The sequence below is a fragment of the Canis aureus genome, chromosome 11, assembly GCF_053574225.1.
Source record: "Canis aureus isolate CA01 chromosome 11, VMU_Caureus_v.1.0, whole genome shotgun sequence".
In the NCBI taxonomy this organism is placed as follows: Eukaryota; Metazoa; Chordata; class Mammalia; order Carnivora; family Canidae; genus Canis; species Canis aureus.
The window spans coordinates 10546338-10573970 of record NC_135621.1 but is presented as its reverse complement, the minus strand read 5'-3'; the positions used below and the strand labels follow the sequence as shown (position 1 = coordinate 10573970).

Sequence of the window (27633 nt, the reverse complement as noted above, 5' to 3'; positions counted from 1 at the left end):
ATGAAGTGAGATTGGTGACTTAAAGGCAAAGCAGATTAAGACTGTGTATTAGACCAAGTCACCGTTTTATTGTTTAGAAAATTAAAGATTTTTTTTTGAAAATTAAAGATTTTATAAAGAAGATGTGGTTTATGTATACAATGGAATATTCCTCAGCCATTAGAAATAACAAATACCCACCATTTGCTTCAACGTGGATGGAACTGGAGGGGATTATGCTGAGTGAAGTAAGTCAATCGGAGAAGGACAAACATTATATGTTCTCATTCATTTGGGGAATATAAATAATAGTGAAAGGGAATAGAAGGGAAGGGAGAAGAAATGGGTGGGAAATATCAGAAAGGGAGACAGACCATAAAGACTCCTAACTCTGGGAAATGAACTAGGGGTGGTGGAAGGGGAGGAGGGCGGGGGGTGGGGATGAATGGGTGACGGGCACTGAGGGTGGCACTTGACGGGATGAGCACTGGGTGTTCTGTATGTTGGTAAATTGAAAACCAATAAAAAATAAATTTATTAAAAAAAGGAAAAAATTAAAGATTTTTAAACGGCTTTTGTGTAGCTCATCAAGGTAAAGGTAAAGCAACACACAAAATCCTAAGCCTGACTGGTTCGTGGATAAATTTTAATGTCCACAAAAAAGTCAGCTACCCCTGGAAGAAGAGCATTACTTACAAAACAAAACAGAACAAAAACAAACAAACAAAAAAACACCACAAGATGCACCACTGCCGTGGTTTGGTAGCCTGGAGACGAGCATGCTGTATATGGCAAATCCAAACAGAACGTCATTAAACTCTATCCCATTGCTATGCAAGGAATTCAAAGGGGGCGTTTTAGGGCTGGGAACGAGTTCACTTTCACCCAACACATAAAGGAAATATATGGTCCAAAGATAAGAAAGGGGGATAAAGGATAAAACGTCAAACTTTATTTACTCCTGACCAAGAAATTTGAAATGGACTAAGAGCACAGGAGAATGAAAATGTTCCAGGATGGGCAGTATGATGGCACATGGCCCATCCAATTCTTGCCGACCAAGTCCTAAGGAGCACACGAAGGCCAGCCTCGGGAGCAGGGGCCAGGGGCTGGGGAGGAGCACAGAGATGGTCACACGCACCCCTTCCACGCCATCAACTGACAGCCAGGCTTCATCCATTTCCATTAGGGACGTTAAAGGACACTGAGGTTGGGCCATCTACAAGAATAAAGGCAAGAAAGAAAATGTAGGCCCTGAGATCCTGTAAGAAGGGAATTATCCTGTAGGATCAGCTTCTGACACCCACCGGTACACGTCTCCTCGGACATCAGCATCACTTGGAACAGTGAATAAAATAAAAGACTGCAAGGCAAAGGGTACTTTAGAGAACACGATCGACTAACATCTTAGGATTCCCTGTTCCTCCGCACAGGTTCCGTAATAGGGTGCTCCCTCAAGATTGGAAATATTTGGATTATCTGGAAACTTGGCAGGCCTGCACTTCCTTTATTGGTAATGTTAATGCTTCAACTTCTAAGTTATGCGACATTGCTACCTTTATTATTCCGACTGTGGGGTCCTTACCCCTAGTGATGTGAAACCCAGGGTATTAGATCCCCCGCAACCCTACCCACCAATGAATCCTTAGCTGTAAACCCCTCAGCTTTCTGTGGGGTGCTTCAAAACGCCCCTTCAGAATGCCCCCTGGAAAGAAGTGCTTCAAAATGCCTCCAAAAGAAGTCAAAGAAACAAACAGTTATTAACTGATTTTCCTCTTTTGCTTACTTTCACGTCAACACTAAAAGGAGCAAAGGACATGGGACACAGGAGGTTAAAGTTAAGTTTATGTAGAAAAAAAAAATTAGAAGCCACCTGAGAAAATTATTCTGTGAGGTTTTGCCAACAAAGCTTTCTTCTGTTTTTCTTTCTTTCTCTCTTTTTTTCTTTCTTCTGTTTTTCTGATGAGCCAAAGCTGGGACAGAAATTCTTTGAGGTACGGGACTAGAGTCTATTTTGGAAAGTCAAATGCTATTTCCAGGAATGAGGAAATGGAAAGATTAATATAGGGCAAGGCATTCAACGTCTGTATCGGCCTGGGTGATAGAGACTCACGGTTCACTTCTTCAGTGGGAAAGCATAACCTGGAATTTGAAATTAGTACAAACACTGCCTTGACACCTCTGGTTTGTACTGTTAACCCCTTTGTAGCTTCTTTGAAAATACGAATCGTCAGATTAAAAAAGACAAAGATTGCAATTCAAATCCACATTCATACTGGAAAGTAAACATTCAAAACCCGTGGTTTATACGCAGTAAAGAAATACCATCATCCCATTCAGTCGACATTTATGATGAAGTCTTGCTATGGGCCTGACACGGTACTAACACCAACAACTGTGAGCTACTGAATGCCTACCACATGGTGAACAAAGGTTTTTGATGGCTTCTCATTGAATTCTTACAAAATACTCCTGTGAAGTGAAAACTACAACTGCCCTCTGTTTTACACACAAGAAACTGGTGACAGTGGGTCACCTGCCTTGATAAAGCTGCTACCTGAATGCAGGCAGTCTGAGCTTTTAATCACTCCGCTGAATTCCCTCCTAGGTCCCAGGTGCTAAGGGTAAAAGGATAAATATGATATGCTTTCCACTTTCAAGAGCTCGTTTTTAAATACAGAGAGTAGCAAGATCCAGAAATATTAAAATATACAATTAATCGCTTTGACACCAAGTGATTTGAAAGTTGCTTGATACACGTAAATCATCAGCACAAAGAGTAAAAATTAGAGCAATGTATGTTGACGTGGTGGCCCAATAGAATTATCCTGATCTTTCTGGTTCCTTCTCCTCTCCTTCTTGGGGACATGGAATCAGAAATCTGATTTCTGACAATTTAGTACCTATCTTTTTAAACCTATACTAACCAGATAAAATAGGACCCACTATTTTGAGAGATCAAATATGTGTTCATTCGATATTAGCTTGGATAGTTCCTGTGCTGATAATGAGAGAATGTCACCCCGGGCCCACTGGTACCATTAATTCAGCGATGATATGTAAAGATATCTTCAAATAATGACATAGAGTGACATTAGGATTTGGAAAGCAACACAATCTCTTCTATGGAAGGACTGTTAGATCCTGAAGAGCTCCAAATACTTGAAAACGGGAATTTAATTTAGCCTCACAGCATCCAAAGCACAGAGTAGGAATCGAAAGGGCTGGCATTGGGTTTTCCTCTTTGGTTCCCCAGACTGTAAGTAGCAGCAGCTCCCATCTATATTGTTGGTCTTGACAACCCCAGGACCTACCACAGGGCTTGATCCATGACACTGTCAGAAGATTTTAGGAAAATATTTAGATAAATGGAAAATTAAAGAATCAAAGCATCTTGCCATTGGAGCCTTGGGATTTAAGTGGTTTGGTCAAGTAAGAGAGAAGTAACCGAACAAGTTAAGTGAACAAAACAGTGTCCAAAACAGTGTCTCACTCTTGATTTTTGGCTCATGATCACTCGATTTTTGGTCATAATCTCAGGGTGGTGAGATCAGGCTCTGAGCTGAGTGTGGAACCTGCTTATGACTCTGTCTCCCTCTCCTTCTGCCCCTCCTGCCCACTCATGCAGGCATGCACACATTCTCTCTCTCTCTCTCTCTTTCTCAAAAACAAAACCAAAAACAGAGGGTCCAAGCAATTTCTTGCATGTCTGTGTTGTTCATCTTACATGCTTAGCCTCCTGGAGGACACTATGTTCAAGGAGACACTCAAAGTGCATTTTCTGGGTTAATGCATTGGAACCACAGCACAGAGTAATGACAGGCTGCTCTTGGCCATAGGGCGCGGGTTAGCTATATGATCTTCTCACATACAGGCAGGACTCTGAGCATCGTAGAGCAATCTCCCTCTCCCTGAATGTTAGAACCCTCATTCCACCACCTTAGTCTAATATAAGAGTAGATTTAATGCAATTCTTCTGAATCCGAACAGGGGGCAAAGGCCTGATTTGCAGCCACTCACTGATACTGAGGAAATATTTAAGAAGAGATTTTGGCTTCCCACAACATCCTAAAAAAAGATATCATGCTTCCAAAATCACATTTATTACGAGAATAAATAATGAGTGCAAAGCAAATTTCAGTGTCGTGACTACGTTGGATTACCCCTGAGGATGGAGTTTGGGTAGCCTGGATCTATCAAATCGACAGATAATCTGAAAACCTTATGGCTGCCATTACTCCCTGCCTCTTTCCCCACCAAGTCTTTTACTGGCGCTGACCCCCTTTCTGGCCCTGCCCCCCCATCTGGTGGAGGTGCTAATGAGTAGTGAAATGAGTAGTGAAATGGCCGAAGGGCAGGCAGCAGGGGGTGCAAGAAAAACAAAGCAAAGGAGACAGGAGGCTGGATCATCTACAAACTCAATAATCAGTCCCTCGGTAACAGAGTTGGCTGCTGCAATAAGGTTCTTGTGTTTTACAACCCTAAATGCTAGAAAGCCATTAGTTACAGATAGAATGTTCCTGTCATGCACTTAAACAGGAGAAAAAGCAGGGGTAAACCAAGCAACCTGCCCAAAGGTATTCAGCTCATCAAAACACAGAAGTCCTTATTTCAGTCCAAAGTAGAGACAGTAGGCTTGATTAAATCCCATCAAATTGAAATTCTGCCCAAAGTGATTAAATAGTTGTGTCAAATATTAAGAGTTTAGACTAAGGAAGCCCTGGATTAAAAAAAAAAAATCTTGAAGGCAGATACCACCGTTAAAAACAGAACAAACATGTTTTCTTGAAGTGTGGACTAGTTTCACCCATGCTGACTAGTAAAAAAATGTATGCACACATGCACACACACAGAGACATATATAACATATTGATTTTATTTATATACATCGTGAGAATTTCTAATATTTTAGAAATATATACTGCCATCCATAAGCACTCAATTTGGGGGAGGCATAAGTAAATATGCATATATGGTGGTATGGATAAAGTCTTAAATACCCCCCCTTTTTAAAATAAGATTTTATTTATTTATTCAGGAGAGACACAGAGAGGCAGAGACATAGGCAGAGGGAGAAGCAAGGCTCTCTGCGGAGACCCCGATGCAGGACTCGATCCCATTAAATACCTTTACTGTCGTATAATTTCATATTCTGTGAATTCCATAACACCTGACACTTGCTTAGAGTGGAATTGGGATAACTGTCTTAGACAGGATTTTATTGAGCTGATTATTTTGTGTAGAGAAACAGGACATTTATCTGAACTATCTCCTGTCTTTAATTTGTCCCTCAATCACAAGTGGGACAAAAATATGTTCTTCCTTGATTATGTTTGATAAGACCACATGGTTTTTGTGGACCTGTGGTGGCATCACCTGAGCGGTAGACCTGGGGGCCAATGACTGTCTGGTCCTGAACAGTCAGGATCTGATGGAGGAGGCTGGCCTTGCCCAACTGCCAACTGAACCACAGGACAAAAGAGGGCAGGTGATCGACTTCTTTTTTGAAAGACCTCATTTAACAGAATAATTAAGAATAGCATTTCAATACTCAAAAAAGGAGGTCCATCTTGAATCAAAGTATTAACGATCAAATCCAATTCTTGCCTTCAGAGCATGATTTATTTCTTAGTACTTTTATATTTAATCTTGCATTTTTTAAAGAGTCATTTTAGTAAATTTTGCAGTAAGCAATTAAAAGAGAAAACAAAGTTTAAGTCACTTTTCTCCCACAGAATTCTACTAGAGTTTTGCAAAATACTCCATTTTTATCAGAAAATATGGCAAAGGAGACCATTTCAGAAAACACGGCTTACCAATTTTAAATACATTACATGAATCGGAAGACACATTTTTAAATTACGGAGCACATATCAAAGAACCATGTGCTTTCAGGGGAACATCTCCACTTTTTAGTGCACGTTATTACTACAAGTTTCTAAGAGAAAATGGTTTTGCCTCCACACACTCCATTAGCAGTTCTTGATGTTATATCAAAGTCATTTCTTCCCCTCCGACTCCCATAAAAAGTTACAATTATCTGCAATATGCATTATTGGATATTTCTTTCTAAACATCAAAGTTCTACTTCAGTTTAAACAAAGCAAGTGTTAAATTACAAATGGCTAAAAGTTTAAAAAAAAAAGGAACAAACATCTGGAGGGGAAAAGTAATGGAAATGAAAACCTAATGTTTGAGCTTCAACATCAGATTTCCAGGTTCCTCAATGCATTAATGCTTGGGATCTTTAGAAGAAATCCAAAGAGTTTTAATCAGTCTAGTTTGTAATAGGTTTTATGCTGATTTAATTTCCTGTACTTGATCTTCATATCATCACTTAAGTTTCTAGATTTCTTCAAACTTGAAAAAACAAAAAGCCTTTGTTGCCTATCTAGAATGCTCACATGTCTGACCAACAGCTGAAATTACATCACTTTCCTGTGCATCACAAGCTCTTAAAAGACAACTGCCTCCTCAAAAGAGATGGAAATGCATATTTAAATTTTTTTTTAAATCTGTGTACTGCACCCCTGCCCCCCCGCCCCCCTCCCCCCCGCCAAAAAAAAACAACCCAGCGGGGCTTCGTTAGTGACCAATCAGAAGTTAAGCTTCAGCAACTAGTCGTTGGTTCAGTTTCTAGGTCAATCTCAGTATCTCCAGAGGGTTTTTTTTTTTTCTCTCTTTACAAACCATTAATTCATATTGGGGGTATACTTCCCTTCTTCTGTTGCCAATTTCTTTTCTCATAAAGATATTCTGAAAACAAAACCCCGACAAACATCTTTGTTCCCACTGCTTTATTCTTTATTATTATTATGTCTTTGCTTCTTTTCCTCCAGAAGCACTAGGTGCTTCCCTAAGTAACACCTGGATGGAGCCTTTCATCCTCCAGGTTCACATCTTCTGGAGCCTTCACTCCATTGTCTAGACCTTTTTCCAACTATTTTCCATCACTACGTCTGTTACGCGATGAGCTCCCTTCCTAGGCAAAAACTGAGAAAGGCAAATACTAAATGCCTTGTTTCAACTAGCAGGACTGAGTAATGGGATTCTATGGAGGTTCCAAGAAACCAACACATCTCTGTATGTGCATTTTGAGACACACACAAGGAATCATACTTTTCAAACTGATGGACAACGCGTGACACCAAATCTCTACAATTAGAAGAAAGGCTTATAAGCTGCTATAACTTAACTGAAAATAGATTTCAAATGTACCTTAGTATTATTTATCAGCAGTTCTTAAACTTGATGATATTGAGCACAAGTACATTAAAGACATGATACCACAAGGGTTCTTGGGCAGTTTGATGCATGACTGTCACCTCCCCCCATGTGTGTGACTACTGGGTAAGTAAGTAGGGTTTAGGCGGTCGGTAGTAACTACATGAAAATGTACAGTAGAATTCATCATAGTACCTAACATTTATTGAACGTTTGCACAGGCTGTGCCTTTTATTAAGCCCTTTGTATGCATGATCTTCTTTTTTTTAAGATTTTATTTATTTATTTAGGAGAGACACACACATAGGCAGAGGGATAAGCAGACTCCCCAGGGGAGCCCGATGCGGGACTCGATCCCAGGACCCAGGGATCACAACCTGAGCCGAAGGCTGAGCCACCCAGGCATCCCACATGCATGATACATCTCTGTATGAGAAATGTATGTCTCTAACAACTGTGAAAAATGTGCCTCTCTTACTATTTTTTTAGAGATGAGGAAACTGGAAATGTAATTGGCACAAGATTCCACAGTTATTCAAGCAATGGGCCAGAATTTGAACCCAAGTCATCTGAATCCAGATCTTGAGCTCCCACCTATAAAACTCTAAGGAGAAAGTTTAGGTCCCACTTCTTTCTCCTTCCTTTAACCTCTAGCCTCCTCCACCCAAAATATGTTTAAAAGGAGAATAAAGGAAACAACAGAAGTAAGTGCTTTTAATCAAAATCCAGTTAATATACTCACTGGATTAGCCGATGGTCCATTCCCTCACCAAAGCAAGACTGATGCAAGTTTCTCCCCCACATCTACATATGTACTTTTGGTTAATCAACTCTCGAGTAACCTACCAACTGCTGGTTCCAGTCACATCAGATGAGACAGTTACACAGTAGAGATTTTTTTCCAGGTCTGTTACATGACACTGTAAAATTTATAAGACATCTTTTTAAAAGTGAAAAGAACTTTAAAAACAAAACAGCTCAGAAGAATAAAGGGGGAGAAATTTGGCTTTTAGACCACATACCTAGTAAATCTAGTCAGTTCAAAAATATATCTCTAATACAAAGAAATCGGTGAACGACAATGTTGGAAAGAATTGAACTTACGATGAAGTACAAGCCCATTTCCTATGGAAAATGCAATAATTTATTTCCTTAGCACAGGCTTTCCAGCAAAGAATGCCACTGTACTGAATGCCTCGCTGTGACTGGCTGCAGACTTACCCAACAGAATATATACAAGCAAAGAGGAAACGCACTGTCTAGAAAAAATACACAATTTCCTTTTATTTCCTCTACTAAGTAGAACAACTTTTCTTTGGGGACCAAATCAGGGAGTTGTAACATTCACTACACAATATTTTCCATTCTCACAGCCAGTAAAAATTAGAAATCACGATAGTCAATGAGGATGACCCAGTTAGTCCCAGAAAGCAAGTTTTTATGGTGGATGCCTCACACGGGATTCTTATTCAGCAAAATGATCCAATGCCTGGAATCCATATCTCCCTTAAACAAGCAAGAACCACTGGAAAAAACAAACAAACAACAACACATAGGTCCTTGGCTGAAACATGGGCTGTGTAAAGATGAGTGGTGGGAAATAAACCCATAAAGATAGGTGAGTCTGAACTGTGGGGACCTTAAAGAGCTAGGGCAGTGTGTAATTAATTCAGTGTTAGCTGTGCAGCCACAGAGAGTTTCTAAGAGCAGTGACATGACTATAATCTACAGATGTGACTAGTGAACATTATAGGATACCCTAAAGGTAGAACAGATAAAAGGTAGAAAGACCAGCTAAGAGGCAAGCCATGGAAACAATCTTGGTGTCCACCTACAGATGAGTGTTTAAGAAGATGTGGTCTGTGTGTGTGTCATATCGCTCAACCGTGAGAAAGAATATTGGATGGTATTGCTCAACCAAGAAAGAAGAAAATGCCGCCACTGGCTTGGATGGAACTTGAGGGCATCACACTAAGGGAAATAAGTTAGACAGAGAAAAACAAATACTGTATGATATCACTTATAGGTGGAATCTAAAAAAACCCTAAACTTACAGAATCAGAGAGTGGAATGGTGGTTGCCAGGAGTGGAGGGTGGGGGAAGTAAGGAAATGTTGGTCAAAGGACACAAGCTCTCAGTTATAAAGTCTGGGGATCCAGCATGCTGATTATAGTTAACAACAGTGTGTAATGCTTGAAAGTTTGTTAAGAGAGATCTCAAATGGTCTCACCACACACACAAAAAGAAATGGTAATGATGTGAGGTGATGGGGGTGTTAACAAATGTTGCCACAGTAATCACCTTGGAATGCATAAGTACCAAACCAAAGGTTTGTATTCCCTCGGGCTACGCAATGTGATATGTCAGTTATCTCTCAATGAAGCTGGGGGACCAAAGAGAGGCCTCTCTTGATGGAAGCTGTTGTGCCCATTTACTCTCATTGTCTTTGCTTACGTTTTATTTCATTTTAGCAACATTAATCTCATGACTGCAAAGAACTTACCATTTTCTATTACGTTGCATTTTAGAAAGTTTATACAGGTCTTTCTGAATGGTTAGCTCAGGGGGATAGGCTGTCCTCTCAAAGTTCTGATGCTTAGACATTGGCAGACCCGGATCTGACACGCATGCCAATGCCAACTTAGTCAACAGCATGTTCACTAGCGTAGAATGCAGGCGGCACTTTTTGACTTAAGCAGCTTTCTCTTCACTTGCCAGAACACTCCGGGAGCCTTGAGTGTATGTCAGAAGGCTGACTATCTACCCTGAGACCACCAAACTGGAAAGGCCACGTGGGGCAGGGGGTACTCCAGTGGACACTCCCCGATGCATCCAGACTTCCAGCCCATCTTGCAAAAGCTCCAGGTCCGTGAGTGGAGAAGCCTCCAGACTGTAGACTCTAGAATCACCTCCAGCTGCTTGAGTCCCCTCACTGAAGCCCCCAGACAACCAGAAGCAGGGACAAGCCTTTCTGCTGTGCTCTGTCCATATTCCTGACCCAAAGAATCCATGAGCATAATAAAAATGTTTTTTTTTTTCTTTAAACAGTATTAAGTTTCGGGGTGGTTGATCAATCACTCAGAGATAACTGGAACCATTTGTACAACAAGAAAGGTGATAAACCCACCAATTGCAGAGCCCACATGATACTCAGATTTGGGTGACATATTTCAAAAGATTAAAAAACAAATATCCTCAGAAGAGAATAACAAGAATGTTCCTTTCGGGAGAAAAAAGTGAAAGGACTGAAGACATCCAGACTACAAAAGACAACAAACGATACGTGTTAATCGTCTTCAAATATTTGAAAGACTATCATGAGTAAAAAGTGAAAACAATTACTCTGAATACTCCCAGGAAGGAGGCCGAGGGACAGTGAGCAGAAGCTACAGGAAAGCAGATAGATGGATTTTCTGATGCTCAGAGCTTTCCAAGGAAGACCAGGCAGCCTTAAGAGGTAGTGAGTTCTCTAACACTAAGGAACTCAAGCAGTCCAGATGATGACCGCCTGGTGGGTAGGTTTGGAGAGAACCCATGTATTGACCAGAAGGTTGAATGAAGTGCTCCTACTTTAAGGTTACACTGCAATGCTGAGGTGTTTTTAATCTAAAGATCATCTCCATTTCCTTGTGCTAAGAAATCTAATCCCAACACATGTTGAGCAGAGGAAAAAAAATACAAGATGAATAAATTAAATGAAAGGCAATACCACAGTATAAATAGAAAGCAATGTTGAATTCTAGAGAAAGGAATGGCATACCAACAGGAAAATATAATCCAGCAGAGTAGCAAAGACACTTCAAAAAAGATGAAGCATACAGAATAAATGGGGGAGAGCGAAAAGGAGAGCCAAAGATCCCATCGTGGATGATACCTCATGTAGAGAAAGCCTTTATCTTTCTCGAGAAATGGCCTTATTCACTTTTAAGACTTTGCTCCTCCATCAGTGGGAAAGACAGATCAGAAGAACATAAGTGTACATGTAGCAGCAACGGGAGCAAAGTTGGAAGTGGAAAAATTAACGAAGCTCTTCAGTGATCACTGGCTTTCTGGCCTCAAGGAGCCACAGTGTGTGCCTGTGGCATCAAGAGCACTTGCGTAAAAGCCAAGAACCCACTATTCCGGCTAACGTCAGTACGCAGGAATGACCCACTAAGGGGAGCAAACACATCTGGAAACTTAAAACCTGGTTTCCTAAAAAGCCAATATAAAAAGGGAAAACACAAGCCACCTTGAAAATGAGATGTGTCCAAAGCAAAGCCATGAAGGAGACAAAACAAAAACAACAGAAAAAAAAAAGGAGAAGAAGAAGAAGAAAAGAAAGAAAACGTTACAAAGTTATCTCATACACATTTCATCTGCGTTTTATCACCATTTGTAATCAACTTCCAAGGTTTCATAATACCCTTTAACCTTAGTCACTAACCCACTGAACAAGTCATCTCATTGTTATCCCCGCTTGAAGGAAGAGTGGAGACTCTTTTCATGTTGATAAGAGATAGAAAGAGGAGTCACTCCCAGGAAAGAAAAGCATTGTGAGTAAACTCCTGGAGCCTAATGGCAAAAGGGCGGTGATAAATCATTCCTTGCCTTAACCCTTTCAAGGACTCATTGAACCAGAAGTCCGAAATACATGTGATTGATCAAATAAAAGTAATTTTCACTTAAAATACAGAAAATTGTCACCACAAAAAAAAAAAAAAAGAAAAAAAAAAAAGAAAAGAAAAGAGAGAGAGAGAGAGAGAGAGCGCGAGCCCAGGAATTACTTCTGATTACTCACCCATTTCCTAGGTCTGCCTCTTGGCCGTTTTTCTCCAGTGGCTTCTGCTTTCTGCAAAATGAAAAAGGAAGTCATATTGCTTCCTATCTGACATTATTGATTAAGTGCTGCACCAAGGGACACATGCCAAGTGGGAGTGTCCTGGTCTACGACGAGGTATCGAGGTATCGAGATTGCTTTAACAATCCCATTCTCCACGAAGGCTCATCTTCTCCATGTTTGAGTAGATCTTCCTTCCAGGTTTTTCATTACATGAAGCACAGAGATATCTACCCATCTCTCACCCTCAAACACTCCCCTGGAATGCTCTCCTCTGAAATGCATGAAAATCCTTTTGATAAGCCATTTTGCTTTTAGTTCTAGCCACAATTTTAAAAAATACGCCTACTTACCCATAATCATATAGTGTTTTAGCAAAGGAAGGTCTTTTAAATGATTTTCTTTCCACCTCGCAACGAAAGTTACGAAAATTAATATTGTTATGTTGTTTTACAACGTACAAAGCGCTTTTACCCACATTGCTAATGAAATGGAAGTCAAAAGTAAGTAAGAATACACAGGCTTCTATTTCAAAAAACCAAACGTTTGCACACTTCTGCATAGTTAACTTCCTAGGTCTTGCCCAAAACCATCACGTGTCAATCAGTTCATTGAAAGCAGAGGGGGAAAAAAAAGTTAGCAGAAATCATCAATGTTTGTCCCTGTGGTGAAAACTAGGGGTGCCAAAGATAATGATTAATAAAAATGTATATTATTATCAAGAAGCTCCCACTCAACACAGGCATGACATGAATATATTTTTAACCACCTTGAGCGTTTGTCTTGTTTCATAGAAGATTTCTCTGGTATCAAAGTTGGTTTTTGCCCTTTGAATCAAATTTTAAGATAATCTATAAAGTAATTTCCCTATGTTTACGGACCCTACTCCACTCCCCAAATACACCAAAACACACATACACACACAAGACACACATCCTTCTATAAAAACATATGTTTACATTTTTCAGGGTAAAGAAAAGTTAGTACGTGCTCTTGCATATATGAGAATCGTCCCAAGGCTACATAAACACAAAAATACAAGTAACCTGAGCCAGGATAACTTGTTTTGCATTTTGCTTTTGTTACCTAAGCTAGCAGCCAATAGGTACTTGGTACACTGATACTAAAATTACCTGTTATGACTGTCTACACTGTCAAGTAGACTCTCCTCTTTCTCTCTTCAATCTGTCTTATAAAAATAGATGGAAATAGATGATAGGTAGATAGATAGATAGATAGATAGATAGATAGATAGATAGATATATAGATAGATAGATAGATAGACACAAAATAAGCCACAAGATTTCTCACAAATAGTACCTCCCTGACCTGGCATTACTCTCCAACGGGTCCTAGGAATTCACCAAAAATCTGTATAACTTTAATACTGTTAGGTCACATTTCTTGAGCACATGTGTTAATCTTTAATCTTTACAACAACCTTATAAGGTAGGTATTATTTCTCTCATTTTGCAGATGAGCGACTGAGTCTTACATAGTTGAGGAAAGGCACACCCAAAGGCGGTAAACGGCTCACCTGGGATTTGAACCCAGTTCTGTTGGCCTCTAAAGACTGGGTTCCTCCCCTCCTAACAATAGTACCCCCTCTTAGCCTACATACATGCTCTACCTTACAGAGATATTTGAGTCAACTAAAATTGGTCGCTGACTCAGCTCAGTCCCCCAACAGAAGGAAACCGGGTAGCTTTTAGGTCAGTGTAACCGTCAGCTTTGGGCACAGTGAATGGCTCCACAAAAGAATCACTTACTGTCAGGGGTTAGTGGCACTGTCCTCCCTTGAGCTATAAGGGCGTGCATGAGGTTAAGGAAAGCCAGGGGTGCCCAGGGAACCACAAGCCTCCTGAGTGTTGTCTCCCCGAGAGGGAGTTGCCTTCACAGGAACACAGACTCTACTTTGGAAAGCTTCGATTCAAACCCCTGCTCTGACTCTGGGCAGGTCCCTGAAAACCTTAATCCGGGTTCACGTGTGAAAAGGAGATAACGCCTCCCGGGAGGAGCCAAGGGCCCACCCTACAGGAGGTGCTGGCTACAAGTTCCTTGACTCCCAACAAGATGGAAGTCTTCAAGGGAAGGTTTTCCTTCAAGTTAGTCCAATCTCAAAGAAGGGTCAGTCAATGCAAATATTCCACTACACACCCATCTGTCACCTTTAGGATGAAGCTTTCAAGAGACCCCCTGGCTAGTACATAGGGAGTTCCAGCAGTACAAAATTCCCCAATACAGAGACAGTGTCTGATTTAATCTTTGGGATCAACGGGGAGACTGCACGGTTTATCCAGTAGTACATGACACAAACGTGGAAGATAGAAGTCCCTTGGTGGGCACAGGGATGGTGGGTGGGTTTAAGAGGAGGAGGCTATCGACCCTGGAGGCCAGCAGAGCCACACCAGGCTCTCTCCGCACAGTTGTCCTGTTTCAGGTGTGCTCTGGGCGTATCTAAAATCTGCTGAAGAGGAGGTTGTTTTCTAAAAGGGTTTCACTGCATTTCCAAGTCAGAGAAAGCAAATCTCTCAGAAGGAGAGAAAGCCCTGCAAATAAGAGGACTTGAAAACGAGCATCGCGCTCACAAAAAGCCTATTCAAAAATAAAATTCGCACCATTAACTAAAGGGCAAAATATCACAATTATCACTTGGACTTGTTAAAAGCAAACTTGCTCCTTGGTCTTCAGGCCAGTGTGACATGTAAACTGAAACCCTCTTCTGAGTCCACATCTACAAGAAACACATTAGCTGTGCTGTGTGGCGTCGATCTGGGAGGTTTTCATTGTTCTTTAAAACCCACATTATTTAATCATTCTGATCAAACTTCACAAAGGCTGCAAAACAAGTTAGGATTTTAGTTTGTAAACCAGCAGAGATCCAGGGTTTTTACACAGAGGAAAACACTGGCTTTAACGTTTTTTTCCCCCCTGTGTTTAATGCTCTTCGGAATATTATTTTTCAATAGAAGACAAACAAAATATTTCAGAGGCTTGTTTTGTTTTTAATACATCAACATATACAATAGTGTGGGGTTATATATTTGGTTTTCCTTCACCAGAGTGGAATGTGGTCCTATACTACAAACCCGTGTAAAATTGAGACAGTAACTTGTTCTAAGTATTTACAGCTTATGGGGGTGGCAGGGTGAGGGGTGGGGGAAAGAGGCTGGGAATTGTGCATTTGTAAGAACTGAAATTTCAGACTATGGGCACACGATTATACGAATATTTGCAACTACCACATATCTTGTTAGAAGTGTTATTTATTCCTTGCTTTTCATATTTTTGCCTCTTTTAAAAAAAAGTTTCGATTCAGAACTGTATATATAGTTTTATGATATGCTTAGAAGCAAGTTCACGAGGGTTGGGAAGAACGTTAAGTGGGAAATGTAATTTTTTCCCCTTTTTTTCTAAGAAGTCTGGTACCCCAGGCTCTCAGATGTACTCCACATTAAAAAGAAAAATTAATTGAAAAAGGAAATCCACCTAACAAATAGAACTCTTAAGCTTGGAAACAGTGCTTACATCAGGGCCTGGTACGTACGATGTGCTCACACATTTATTGGATGAAGAAGGAAGGAAAGAGAGAAACAGTGGTGTTTACAGCACGTGTGTCTTATTTCCCTCTTGCCATCAGAATTCTGCAGCTTGGCAGGAACTTCAGAAAGCAATTCATCTAGACCCTTCATTGAACAAATAAGAAAACTGGATGTGTTCTGACCTCCAAAGACATGGCCCTGTGGGTTCTGGGGGCCAGAAGTCTGGGGGTATTGGCTGCAGGAAGTACCCATTTCCAATCTCTTTATAAGCTTGTAGAGAACTTCTCTCCAAAGGGTTTCCTGACACTGGGACTTCTTTTTATTTATTTATTTATTTATTTATTTATTTATTTATTTATTTAGGATAGTCACACACAGAGAGAGAGAGAGAAGCAGAGACATAGGCAGAGGGAGAAGCAGGCTCCATGCACCAGGAGCCTGACGTGGGATTCGATCCCGGGTCTCCAGGATTGCGCCCTGGGCCAAAGGCAGGTGCCAAACTGCTGCGCCACCCAGGGATCCCCTGACACCTGACTTCTAACCTGCATTTCACATTCCTGGAGATAACATAAACTACGCTGTCACAATAAGAGGACTTATTGTAAAAATGTATATGCATTTTACAACATATCCGACAGTGCATAGTAGTAGAAAGATCAGAAGCTTTAGAGTGAGATCTGAATTCAGGCCAAGGTGCCACCGTTTTCTAGAGGTGAACGTTAGACATGTCACAGTTTACATCTTGGGATCAGTTTTCTCACTGGTGAAATGAAGACCATTCTATCTACATCAGAGGATGAAGGAGCTAATATTTATGTAAAGTGCCGGACAAAAGCTCCAGCACGTGGTAGGTGCTCAAATGTAATTTTTTTTCTCTCCCTCCATATTTTAAAATGTTACCCTTAAAAAGAATACCTCGCAATTCCGAGTGATTTTTCTGAGCATTATCTTACTTCTATAGGACAGCTATTACTTGCCCCGTTTCACAAAATGTGAGATTAAGCCAACTGCCCACGTTCACAAGCTGTGAAACTGAGGCCCAATGTGATTTCAAGGCCAATAAAGGGTCTGTTCTTCTGGGAGAGATTTCATATAAAATAAAAGAGCCATGGGCAAATTTAAAAAAGAAAAAAAAAAGAAAGAAAAGAAAAACTTCTAGGGTGAAAATTAAATGAGTCGTTGAAAGTAAAACATTTCTAAGCCTCCTGTAAGGACATGGACAATTGCTGAGAATGGAAACCAGGAGAATTATCCAATGCTGACTTTTGGGTCAAATTTGGATAGCTATTAAATTTTGTTACTTTAAATGCTCTCATCACATTTTATATGTACTGTGATAATGCTGGAAAGCACAAACTCACCCCAAATCAATCAGCGCCTCTGCACACAGATCAAAAATAATCATAATAATAATAACCTAAAAAAAAGCTATAAAAACATTTGGGCATAGTCACTTGTTTTGTTTTCATGTACCTTTGCATATACATTTGTAGACTAAGGCCTGCAGAGCTCAGAGCATATGGAGCAAGCCACCCAAGTCCAGAAAGCCACATTTTATTTCTTCTAGTTGTTCGTTTAAATATATAAACAGTGCAAATCAATGTGCATGGGAGTCAAAAATCCGACTAAGTACTGAGGATTTCTCATTTTACCTTTCTGACAATCCAGTTCTGTGGATTTCCAAATTTCAAGTACAATCATTTTTAGTCTTTAAAAGGGGTTGCCATCACTGCATATTTTACAATAGGAAATATAAGCAAATCCTATCGTCCACTGTAGTTCATGCTCATTTTACCCAAGGAAGCCCTTTATTGTCGACTCTCGTCATTATTTACACATGCCTGTCTTCACCTATACAAACACTAAACCAAAGCCAAGGCCAAAATGACAGGAAGAGCTATTTTCAAAGTTTAAGATTCTCCTCCTTTAAACCATCACTCTACTTTTTTTTGGAATCAGAAAAAAAACAATAGCTCCAATACAAGAGTTCACAGGGGTTACCTTCTGAGCAAACTGCCCCTTATGTCACCCTGGAGAAAATAAAGTGACTGCACCATTCCTCTCTAAATCGATCAGAAGATGCCATTCAAAACTGTCCAGTGTCTTAAAAACAACAGAGAACAGAAGAGAACAAAGCAGGAGCCTAAAACATCATCACTTTTCAATCTTTTTCTCCTGATGAGAAGAACAAAAATTCGTAACTGAGAGTTTCAGAGTCTAGGAGAGTGAGATTCACTCTCCTAGACTCTGGGGGTTCACAAGGGGGTTCCAAGGTGAGCTCTGAAAACTGCAGAGGGTGAGCTGACAAGAGAGGTCTGACTTAAGTGACATAAAATGCTCTTCAGCCTCCACCCATTCTAAAGAAAGAACTGAAACACAACATAATCCCAATTGGGGATGCTCTATCTCCTTTGCAGAATGATTAGTTGGGACTTTGAGATAAAAATGAGCCAGTGTGGCTGGGTCAGTCAAAGCAATGAGGAGCTCTGGATGGTACGTTCAGAAGAATGACAGCTTCCAGAAAAATCGAACTAGGGGTCCCTTGATATATAGTTACTTCATAAAAGAATTCAAACACTTTTGAATCATCCATATTTGGATCATAATCTATGATGATTCAAAGGCATTACCAGATAGAATTTACTGATGCATGCATTCAAGGCTTGGTCCTCCGTGGCAAAGTGAAGTGGGGAAGGAAAAGAAAAGTCAATTATTCATGTAAATCAGCATAAAAGATCAAGATAATGGAGATAACACTTAGGTTTTCCTTAACTCCATCTGTCTGGATACATGTGAATGCTCAGATAGGGCCCTGAATCCCAGTGGAAATTGCCTGCCATTCAAACACACAGGAATCAAAGGAAATAATACTAAAACCATAGGCTGGAACTGTATGGTAACTTTGCAATGCCCATCTTTCCCTGACTTACCTAATAATGATGCCTCTGGTTACTCTTTCAGTTGGGCCTATTATATTCTGGAAAAAAAAAATCTTATCCTTACTCAGCATCTACGCTCTAACATTTCTGAAATGATGAATAAAACCTACATTCTCTTATCATAAAATACCTGTGCTTGGCATTAGTCATCATTTATGACAAAAAATCAACCACGTTTCTAAGAATGCAATTAGAAAAAAGCACAAATCTGCCTTTATAGTGTCCAATCAATACCAGGCCTTTTTTTGTACAAGCAAATGGAAGATGCAGATTAAATATTCACCTGAAGAGATTACTTGAAGTACACATACTTTACCTACACGGTATTTTCGTTCTGTACCTTGCTCTCTAGCTCTGGTCATTACACCTAAAGTCAAAAGGAAGTTCAACCAAATCTATGACCCTATGAAGTAGGGCCATCTTACACCTGAGATCCTTTTATATGCAATTTCCTTCTATTAAAATTTATTTCAATCTCAGAAAAAAAGAGGTGTTTTTTTTTTTTTCTTTCCTTGAAAGTACCTGAATAAGAATTAGCTTGAGGCTTACAGCTGAACTGGACTTGTGACCTTATACATAAAGTGGAGAATGAGTGACAGCCCCTCCAGGATTCTCTCATGATTACAAAGCCACAATAAAAACCCTACACAACCAGGAGATTACATCTTTCTCTTCTCTAAACGGAATGCAGAATGCAAAAATACAAAGTATTTCCATCCAGCACAAACATGAGAGGAAAACAAAGCAAAACAAAAATGAAATTGAGAGACCACTGGTTATAGGTATATCTCAATCTAAAACATAAATTAAAAGGTCAAGACATAGGCTCACATGCCTATACACATGCACACACACACAAATTATTTATTCAGGAAAATATTAACTTCTGGTTTTTTTTTTTTTTTTATTAAGATAGCAATATGAAGTTGGTTCAGGGACAGATTTTGAGCACTCAGAGATTGGGTTTCTCAGCAATGATTAGAATCGCCACATAATGGTCATCCGTGGGAATCTGTTGGAATATATTATTGGAATATAAGCAGATTGAAGAACCATTACCTTTCTCTTCCAAAAGTTCCAAGCACAACAAATTGTGCTTCCATAAATGTTTGTTTATATTACACAAATCAATTTTATATTGACTATGGCCTGAAATTAAAGTGATTGCTAATTCACTAGTCCTCCACTTGGTCTTGCAACATGCAGCGTGCATTGTCAAGTTTCACATTGCTAATTTTCCAACAAGCAATTTTGTTTTCAAATGCCCCAAGGCCAGTGACTGAGTCCAAACACAAACTCTGTAAGCAAAGAAACTCCAAGGAGCAAGAAATTTTAAACACACAACATCATCAGGATTCCAGTGTCCACTGCATCTCTTCTAATTTTAGAGCTCTGTTCTCCTATATACTTACCAGTTTTATTTTATATTTTTCATCTGGATGAGTCTCAGTTTGCACAAGAATATCCAATTTATTAATCATAGGAGACTTCTCATATCTATTCTGGTCAGTCTAGCAGGGTATGTTGATCTTACATGTTATGAACAATATAACCTTTCGTAAAAAAGATTGCTTCTCAAAAATCCTAACAACCATGTTTTGTCAGAATACAATATATGTTTGATAAACAAATATGTTTGATAATCATGTTTACATAGAGTAGTAGCAAACTCAATAAATACTGATTTGAAAGTGAAAATACCTTAAGTTTACACATGCCATGAACAATTCATCAATGTCATTCATTATTTTGCAAAGTATTATCTTCTCCAAATGAAGCGTAATCTATAAAACTGAAGAAATGTAACAGTCGTGTTATGGCAAATATATTTACTCATTTTTATTAGAAGGCACTTTTATAACAGAATTGTGTGAAATAATTTTGTCTGGAGGAATGAAAGATCTCAGGGAAAGATTTCTGTGGGAAAAAGAAAATCTATCTCTGCTTTAGAAATTGTAATAATGTACATATCTACATGAAGAATTATCAGAAAGATGAGTAGCCTAGTAGGATCATTTGTAAACGCCTATTACTAAAGCAACTAAAAATAAATCAAACCTTCCTTGGGAGGAGGCCAATATTTTTTTTTTTTTTTTTTGCTATTTTGCTTTAGGTAGTAAATTGGACACAAGTCTCAGCTTTCCTTTTGTCAATAAAGATTTTGTTAGCCAGTAGTAAACTTTTCAAAATGAAGAGAAAGAAGGTGATGGAAGCATCAATTTACTCATTCAAAAAAATGCAATACAGTGAAATCTGAAAGATAAGATTCATTTTCCTTTTCTTTTTGTCTTAAATTTTAAATAAATTATTTATGATGAGATATACAGATTTCTTCCTGGGAGATGTTGTGATGATGCATTTTTTTCAGAGCAGTTACATCAGAGTTTCAATGTCTGTTAGCTACCTACCAAGATATTCCTTTGCCATTTCACTAGAGTAAAATTAAATTAGGTAAACCCCACACACTTGTGCAACATTTAAAACCTCCTTTGTTAAATTAGCCCCTTTCAGCTAATTTCATAAAGCAGGCAAAAATGTAACAAATGGGAAATATTCATATTAGAAATACCAGATTATATACAGTCAGCTCTAAATGACAAGGTCACTTAGAGCTACTTGAAAGTTTATTGATTAAATGTGGGTCACAATTAAATCTTCCCTGTGTGAAGCAGCTGTATTTAAAGATATGAGGAATCTGCTCCTTCACTTCAGCTCTGTTCAGGATTATTAAAATAGAACAGACAAGAACTCATAGTTACTCCCTAAACAACTTTATATGTATCACTGGTTGCTATGGCAGTTTACAACACTGAAAACTATCACATCTAACATGGTTAGTGCCCACAGTCACAGAGAAAACCACACAAAACATCAGTCCCCAAAGATGATCTTATAACCCTTTCTAACAAATACTGTACGTGAAGTACTCACGCCTACTAAAAGGGTATACACAAAATTTACCAAAATTCACTGCTCAATCTTGAACCTCTGTTTTCAACTAATATACAGCCCTGCAAATAAAATACAGAAACTTCTTTGGATTACGTTATAGAGCCAAAAGAAGTGAGTTTTATATTCACCTTCGCTTCTCTGAACATGTCTTGACCCTGAGATATTTCCTCTTTGCTAGCTCAAATACAAGCAACATGAAGTTGCTTCAAATTGCATTTTAAAATTTATACATAAAACTACGAGAACTTATAATGGACTGGATTCTATCCTGCCCCAAAATACACAATAAACGAAATCCAATACTTGTTTAAAAAGCTTCTCACCCCATTTTAGAGCACTGCTGTATCACCTGATGGAAAGGCATTTTGAAAGATTATGTTATATTGCATGTTTACTGTAAACAAACAACATACTTTATCATCACATTTAAATCTGTAGAATTCATGAAATTTTTCTTCTCCAGCATCCCATAATTGGATTTACTTCTAATTATCATTTGGCAAAGTACTTAACCTTATGGAAGGATTTGGTTTTACATATAATCATGTACATCAGCACAAAGCAAATCAATCTTTATTATTTTTGAAGGAAATTGCAAACATCGCCATCAAGCAAATCCTATAGTTTTGACTTATTTTTAACTCTTTCACAACTGGCTCAGATCTTAACTGCGTCTTTCTCCACTCCTCCCACCCCTGGTTTTGAGTTTCATATTATTTGGTGATTGTTTGTTTAAGAACAACACTGGAAGCATCTTCATTAAGCTTTGTATGCTCAGCAACTGCTTAGAAATCTTACTTCGCTCAGACACAGCAGAGGTAGGAAATGAGTCTTGGGTTACCCAGTTGGGACAAATCCTTAGGTTTGGATCTAGAATGGGAAATTACAGGGACGGAAGTTCCTGTGGTCATAGAGAAAGTTGGGGGGGGGGGGACGACTTAGCTTGAGAAATCTCACCTTTTGAGCTGCTTTGGAGGGACTCTTGTTTTTGCTGCCTTTGGGTCTTCCCCTGGGTCTCTTAGGAGAGGGCTCACCGGTTGGCTCCTAAGTGTGGGGGGGAAAAAATGCTGTTGTGGAAGAGTGTCTGAAAGAAATGGACCCTGACTCTACAGTTATATTTTCTGCATGTGCTGCTCAAAAGAACTGTTGGAACACATTCAGGAAGAGCATACATGGAATGATGATGGTACTGAGTTTACAGAAAGAGGAAATAACTATACTTTTAATCCAAGGATTCCAAAAGGAAATTCTAGTTTGCATTTGAAAGCTAGATTCTTGTTTCAACTCCACAAAGGTAACAAAGGCTGACAAGGCTGCAGGTTCTAGAAGGAATTACACATTTTAAAGGTGTAAAATTTGAGTGGTTATGCATTTGGCGACTTATAAATACTTTAGAGGAATGCTACTACTCATTGTACTAGCATTTCAAACAACAGAAATATGAAGCTAACATCATAAATATTTCAACAATCTTCCCTATTGAAAAGATAGTTTTTAATCATCTCTGTGTATCTGCATTGTAAGTCAATTATGACTCGATCAACACATTGTGTGAAGTATTGGAGCAATTATCCAAGATCTTCAATTCAAAATAACTCCGTTCTCCCTAAAATTTTCAAATAATTATGTTAAATCTGTTGTGGGAGGTTTTGCTTGAATTATCTAGATAATTGCTTCAGTTCTCCACTTCCTTTTGGAGTTGGAGGCATGGTCTCTAGCCTACATTTAAATGCCGTTTGATAAAAACAAGCATTTCCTCCAAAACCTGCTTTTGAGAAAACTCTTCTGGAGGGGGGGTAGATTGGAGAAAACTAACGGGGGGGGGGGGAGGAGGCAGAATGGAAGTGTCTGGGAAGGAGAAATTGAAGCTATCAATAGGTTTTAGCAAGGCTTTAAATGACTTCTATGCCAAGTAGTAAATACTCAAGTGGTTAAGAGAACGCGATGATTAATATTCCAGATCTTAAATATTTATGCGGTGAATCACCAATTTACGTTTCATTCGGATTCGGTGATTAAATGAGACTAATTAACTTAAAACGCATGGAAGTCTTCAATGAAAATTCGCATCCTCGTATTTAGAGAACCTGAGGAAGGCTCCCTGCAAGCTTCTCTGGGACCACCAAGCGCCAGTGGGCACATCCGGAGCAAACACACCGGAGACACATTTTTCTTTCTTTGTGAACTCTGCGTTAACTCCAAGGTAAAACCTCCAATCACCTCCAGCTCCCACTGCAATGTCTTTTGCATTTTTTTTTTTTTTTTTTTTTTTGCAGGTAACTCAATTTAGAGTTAGTGTGGGCTGGAGGGGGACGGGTGGTAAACAGGTCTGGGTGGGGAGTGCGGGGTGGCGGGGGGGCGCAGAGCCTTCCTGGGAGGTGGAAAACTGGCTCCCAACGCGGTTTAAAGTGTCGCTGGGGCAGAGCGGGAAAACTCCGAGGCCTCCAGATTGGCTTGTTTCCTTTGATGATTTCAAAAAAGGTACAACCCTTTCAGTTTTTCTAAAACGCTCTGGCCAAGCAAACGTTGCTCGATCTCCCCCCCACCCCACCCCCCCACCTGGCTCTGGGGCAGCTCGGGCAGCTCGGGGAGGGGGGGAGGGGGCTCCAGGATTATTTTCTAATCGGCCTATTTGCCGTGGAGGAAGCGCTCCAAGGCTCGGGCTCGCAGGGGAAGTCTTAAAGCCCGCGGAAGCGGAGTTTAAATGCTCTCCACGGACGAGTCCCGCTGCAGCCCGGCCCGCCGAGGCTTGGGACTCGCAGCGAACAAAACCCCCGGCCCGGGCGCTGCGCGCAGCTCCGCAAGCGCCCGCTGCAGCTTAATTGGTTGCATCCGCAGACAAAACCGTGCACTCCGCGGGGTCCCGGGCGCCCCGCGATCGTCCCCTCCCAGCCCCCAGCCGCTCGCCCCGGGGAAGCCCGTCGCACGTCCCCGGCTCAGGGGCCCCGGGGGGCCGAGGCAGCGACCCCGCTACCGTGCGCTCACTCTCGGGCGCTGCTTGCCGCCGCGCCCCGGGCCGAGCCGGCGAGTCCCGTCCCGCCGGGACCCCGGCCCCCCGCAGCGCCCTCCCGGGGACCCCTCGGCGGCCGCCGCGCCGCGTTTAAAGAGCCCGAAGGGCACCGGGCGGGCCCACGAGGTCTTTGTCGCGAGGGCGCGAGTCTCGGGCCACCGGGAGCTCGAGGAGGGCGCCAAGGGGGCGGCGGCGGCGGCGGCGCGCCAGTCTGCAGCCCGCCGGCCGCCCCGCTTGGCGGGAGAATCGGCCCCGCGCCCCCGGCCCCGCGCGGCCCGCGCCCCCCTCCACGCCCGCACCGCCCGCACCTCCCTCCCACCCCCCGCCCCCCGCGGGACCCCGCGCGCTCCCGAGGAGCCCGGCGAGCCCCGGGTCGTGCGCCCCCGGCCGCCGGGTCCCGCGCACAATAGCGAAAGTCCCCGGACGCGCTCCGCCCGCCCCCGCCTCCGCCTCCCCGCCGCGAGCCGCGCGGGCGCCCCGGGGCTCCGCCGCGCGCCGGCGCCGAGGACTCCGCAGCCCGCGCCCGGGGAGCCGAGCCGAGCCGGGCTGCCGCCGCCGGCCCGCCCGCGTACTGACTTGCTGCTGCTTCCTGGGGCGGCCGCGTCCTCTCTTCGGCGGCGCCGGGGCGGCAGGTTGTCCCTGCGCTGAAGTGGACGGCTGCCCGGCGCCCTCGCCGCGTGCGCTCATCCTGCCTCCGCTTCGCCGCCGCCGCCGCCGCCGCCGCCCCGAGCCGGCCCCGCACCTTTCGGGAGATCGGGCGCGAGGGCTGCAGGAGGAGGGCGAGGCGGGCGGGCGAGAGCCGGCGCGCTGCGAGGCTGCTGCTGCTCAGGCTGCCGCCGCTGCCACCATCCACACCGGACGTCCAGCGGCTGCCAGAGAGAAGAGGGGAGGAGGAGGAGGAGGAGAAGGAGGAGGAGGAGGAGGAGGAGGAGGCGCTGCTGCAGGCGGCGGGTGGGTGCGGAGGTGGAGGTGGCGGTGGAGGTAGCGAGAGGAGGGGGAAGCGAGCGCGCGAAGGAGGCTCTGCAGCCGGGAGGCTCCCCTCTCGGCGTGGGATCCGGAGTTGCGGTCACCGGTAGCAACTTCGGAAGCGGCTTGGAAGTGGAAGAGACTTGGAGGGGATCGCGTCCCTTGAAATGTTAGGCGGGGAAAGAATGCCTCCTCCTCTTCCCCTGCGCTCGGCGCTCGCAGAGCAAGAAAGAGAAAGAGCGAGAGAGCGAGAGAGCGAGAAAGCAAAGAGCGCGTAGGGCAGTCAGAAGGCAAGAGGAGGATGGGGAGGTCCTGCCGGGATCGGGATCGGGATCGGGACGGGGATGGGGACGCGGCTGGCGCGGCGGCGGAGGACCGAGCGCGGGGGGCAGCGCGCGTCCTCGGGGGCGGGAGCGGGCGGCGGCGGCGCACGGGCGGAGGGCACGGCTGCTCGCTCCTGCGTCCTGCACCGAGCGCGCGCTGCCCGGGCTGGAAGTTTTCTGAGTTCCTGCCCCAGGATGCAAGCGGGATGTGTGAGTGAGTGTGTGTGTGAGTGTGAGTGTGCGCGCGCGCGCGCCTGGGGAGGGGGCGGCGGGGTTGGCGTGCAGGGGAGGGAGTGCCCACCTCTAATCGTGGGCGGAAAAAGGGGAGGGGGCTGCGCGGGAGGGAAAGGAGGAGGAGGAGGGAGGCCCGGCGGACCGCCGAGCCCAGGCGCCTGGCCGCGGGCCAGAGGCAGCGTTCGAAATGCAACTGCCTCGGCGGCGGCGGCGCCCGGGTGCCACCCGAAGCCCCGCTCACGTGCTCCCGCCCGGCGGCGGGGTTAAAGGGACAGGCCGGGCATCCCGGGGCGGCCCGCCGCCGCCCGCGGTCCCCGCCCGCTGCCCGAGGTCGCCCCTGGGCGGCGGTCCCAGGAAGGCACCGCAAGGAGGCCGCCCCGGAGCCGCGTTTCGGGGCTTGGCCTTTACCTGCTCCTCCACACTGCGGGGAGCGGCGGAGGTCGCGCGCGGTCCCGGGGAGCCGTAGCAGCCGGCCCCCGGCAGCCAGCCGTGCTCGGCCCGCGAGAGAGCCCTCATCACACAGCGCACGACCCAGCCGTGCAACTCCGGTCCACACTCGCACAGCCGCACGCCTGCATAAGCACACGCGTGCTTGCACGCAGCTACGCACGCACCTTCGCAGACATGCCCGCGTGCAAACAATGTGCACACATGCACACGGAGCGCGCCGGCTCCTTTCGGTGAGGTTTGTTGGTCCCGGTCCCTCCTGCCCCCCCTCCCCCGCCGCCGCCCGGGAAACCCTAGAGGCGACGCAAAGTCTCCCCGACTCCGGGCTGGCGCTCCAACGCAGGGCAGACGGGTCGCCCCCCGCGAGAACCCCGCCGCTCCCCTGCCCCCCAAAACTGCGCCAAGTGCCCACCTCTCCCTGCGCTTTACCTAGCTTTAACCTCTTCCCTACGAACTCCCTCTCTGCCAAGTCCTAATTTTATTGCTTGGGCTGTTTCTGAGTTATGTGAGCACTGTAATGACCACAGTCCGTTTTTTTTTTTTTATTTAAAAAAAAAAAAGGTGGAGTGCATTTAAAAAAGGGACCTCTTTTCATCCTTGAATAAGAAAGGGGGGGGAGAGAAAAAAAAACAACGCCCGAAAAAATGAGGTTCGGGTTTTCACACATCACGCCCCAAATTATTTTGGAGCGATTCCAAAATGAAAACGTTCACCCGAGGAAGAAAGGTCCCCCGCCCCCCGAATACAGACCACCGTGGAATACAAACGCCTGCTTTACAGCCCCGCGCGGGGAGCGGGGCGCAGCCGGGGGCGCCGCGCCTGTGCAGGAGGCGCGTGTAAATGTGTGCCGGGCGCGGCGGCGCTGATTGGTCCGCGTTGCCATTTTAAATCGGTTTCCAGCTGCCCCGTGCAGCGCCGGGACCCTTCCCTGCACGTTGAGTGCCCCGCGGGAACCCGGAGCTTCTCCCGGGTCTGGGAACGCTTAGCCGCGCTGCACGGGGAGCGCCTCCCTCCCTCCGGATGGAGCCCCGCAGTTGCCCGGGGGCGGGAGGCAGGGAGGGCTCTAACGGGCCCGGCCGGGAGATGGTATCTGCACCAAAGGGATCCAAACTCCACGTACCAAGCACCGCGGTGACACCTCCTAACTGCAGAGTTTGCACTTTTTTTTAAAAAAAATGTGCTCCCAGTCGCGCTGTGC

At 43.5% G+C, this 27633-nt stretch overlaps 1 protein-coding gene across 1 annotated transcript; it reads right to left on the bottom strand.

The window, feature by feature from the left end:
- Window positions 1-652: 652 nt before the first annotated feature.
- On the bottom strand, window positions 653-26682 carry HMGA2 (high mobility group AT-hook 2). The gene is made up of 4 exons (XM_077913715.1): window positions 26397-26682; window positions 22413-22499; window positions 11984-12034; window positions 653-1198 (listed from the first exon to the last, which is right to left on the bottom strand). Exons 1-4 carry the CDS (start codon window positions 26502-26504, stop codon window positions 935-937), a joined length of 510 nt encoding a protein of 169 aa, XP_077769841.1. The 5' UTR covers window positions 26505-26682; the 3' UTR covers window positions 653-934.
- Window positions 26683-27633: the final 951 nt, after the last annotated feature.

Coding starts and splice junctions, on each gene's coding strand:
- HMGA2 (XM_077913715.1), bottom strand. CDS start 26,504: ATGAGGGCTCTCTCGCGGGCCGAGCACGGCTGGCTGCCGGGGGCCGGC. Junction 22,500..26,396: donor CCCGCAGTGTGGAGGAGCAG/GTAAAGGCCAAG, acceptor CCCCACACTTAG/GAGCCAACCGGTGAGCCCTC. Junction 1,199..11,983: donor GAGGCAGACCTAGGAAATGG/GTGAGTAATCAG, acceptor TTATTCTTGTAG/ATGGCCCAACCTCAGTGTCC.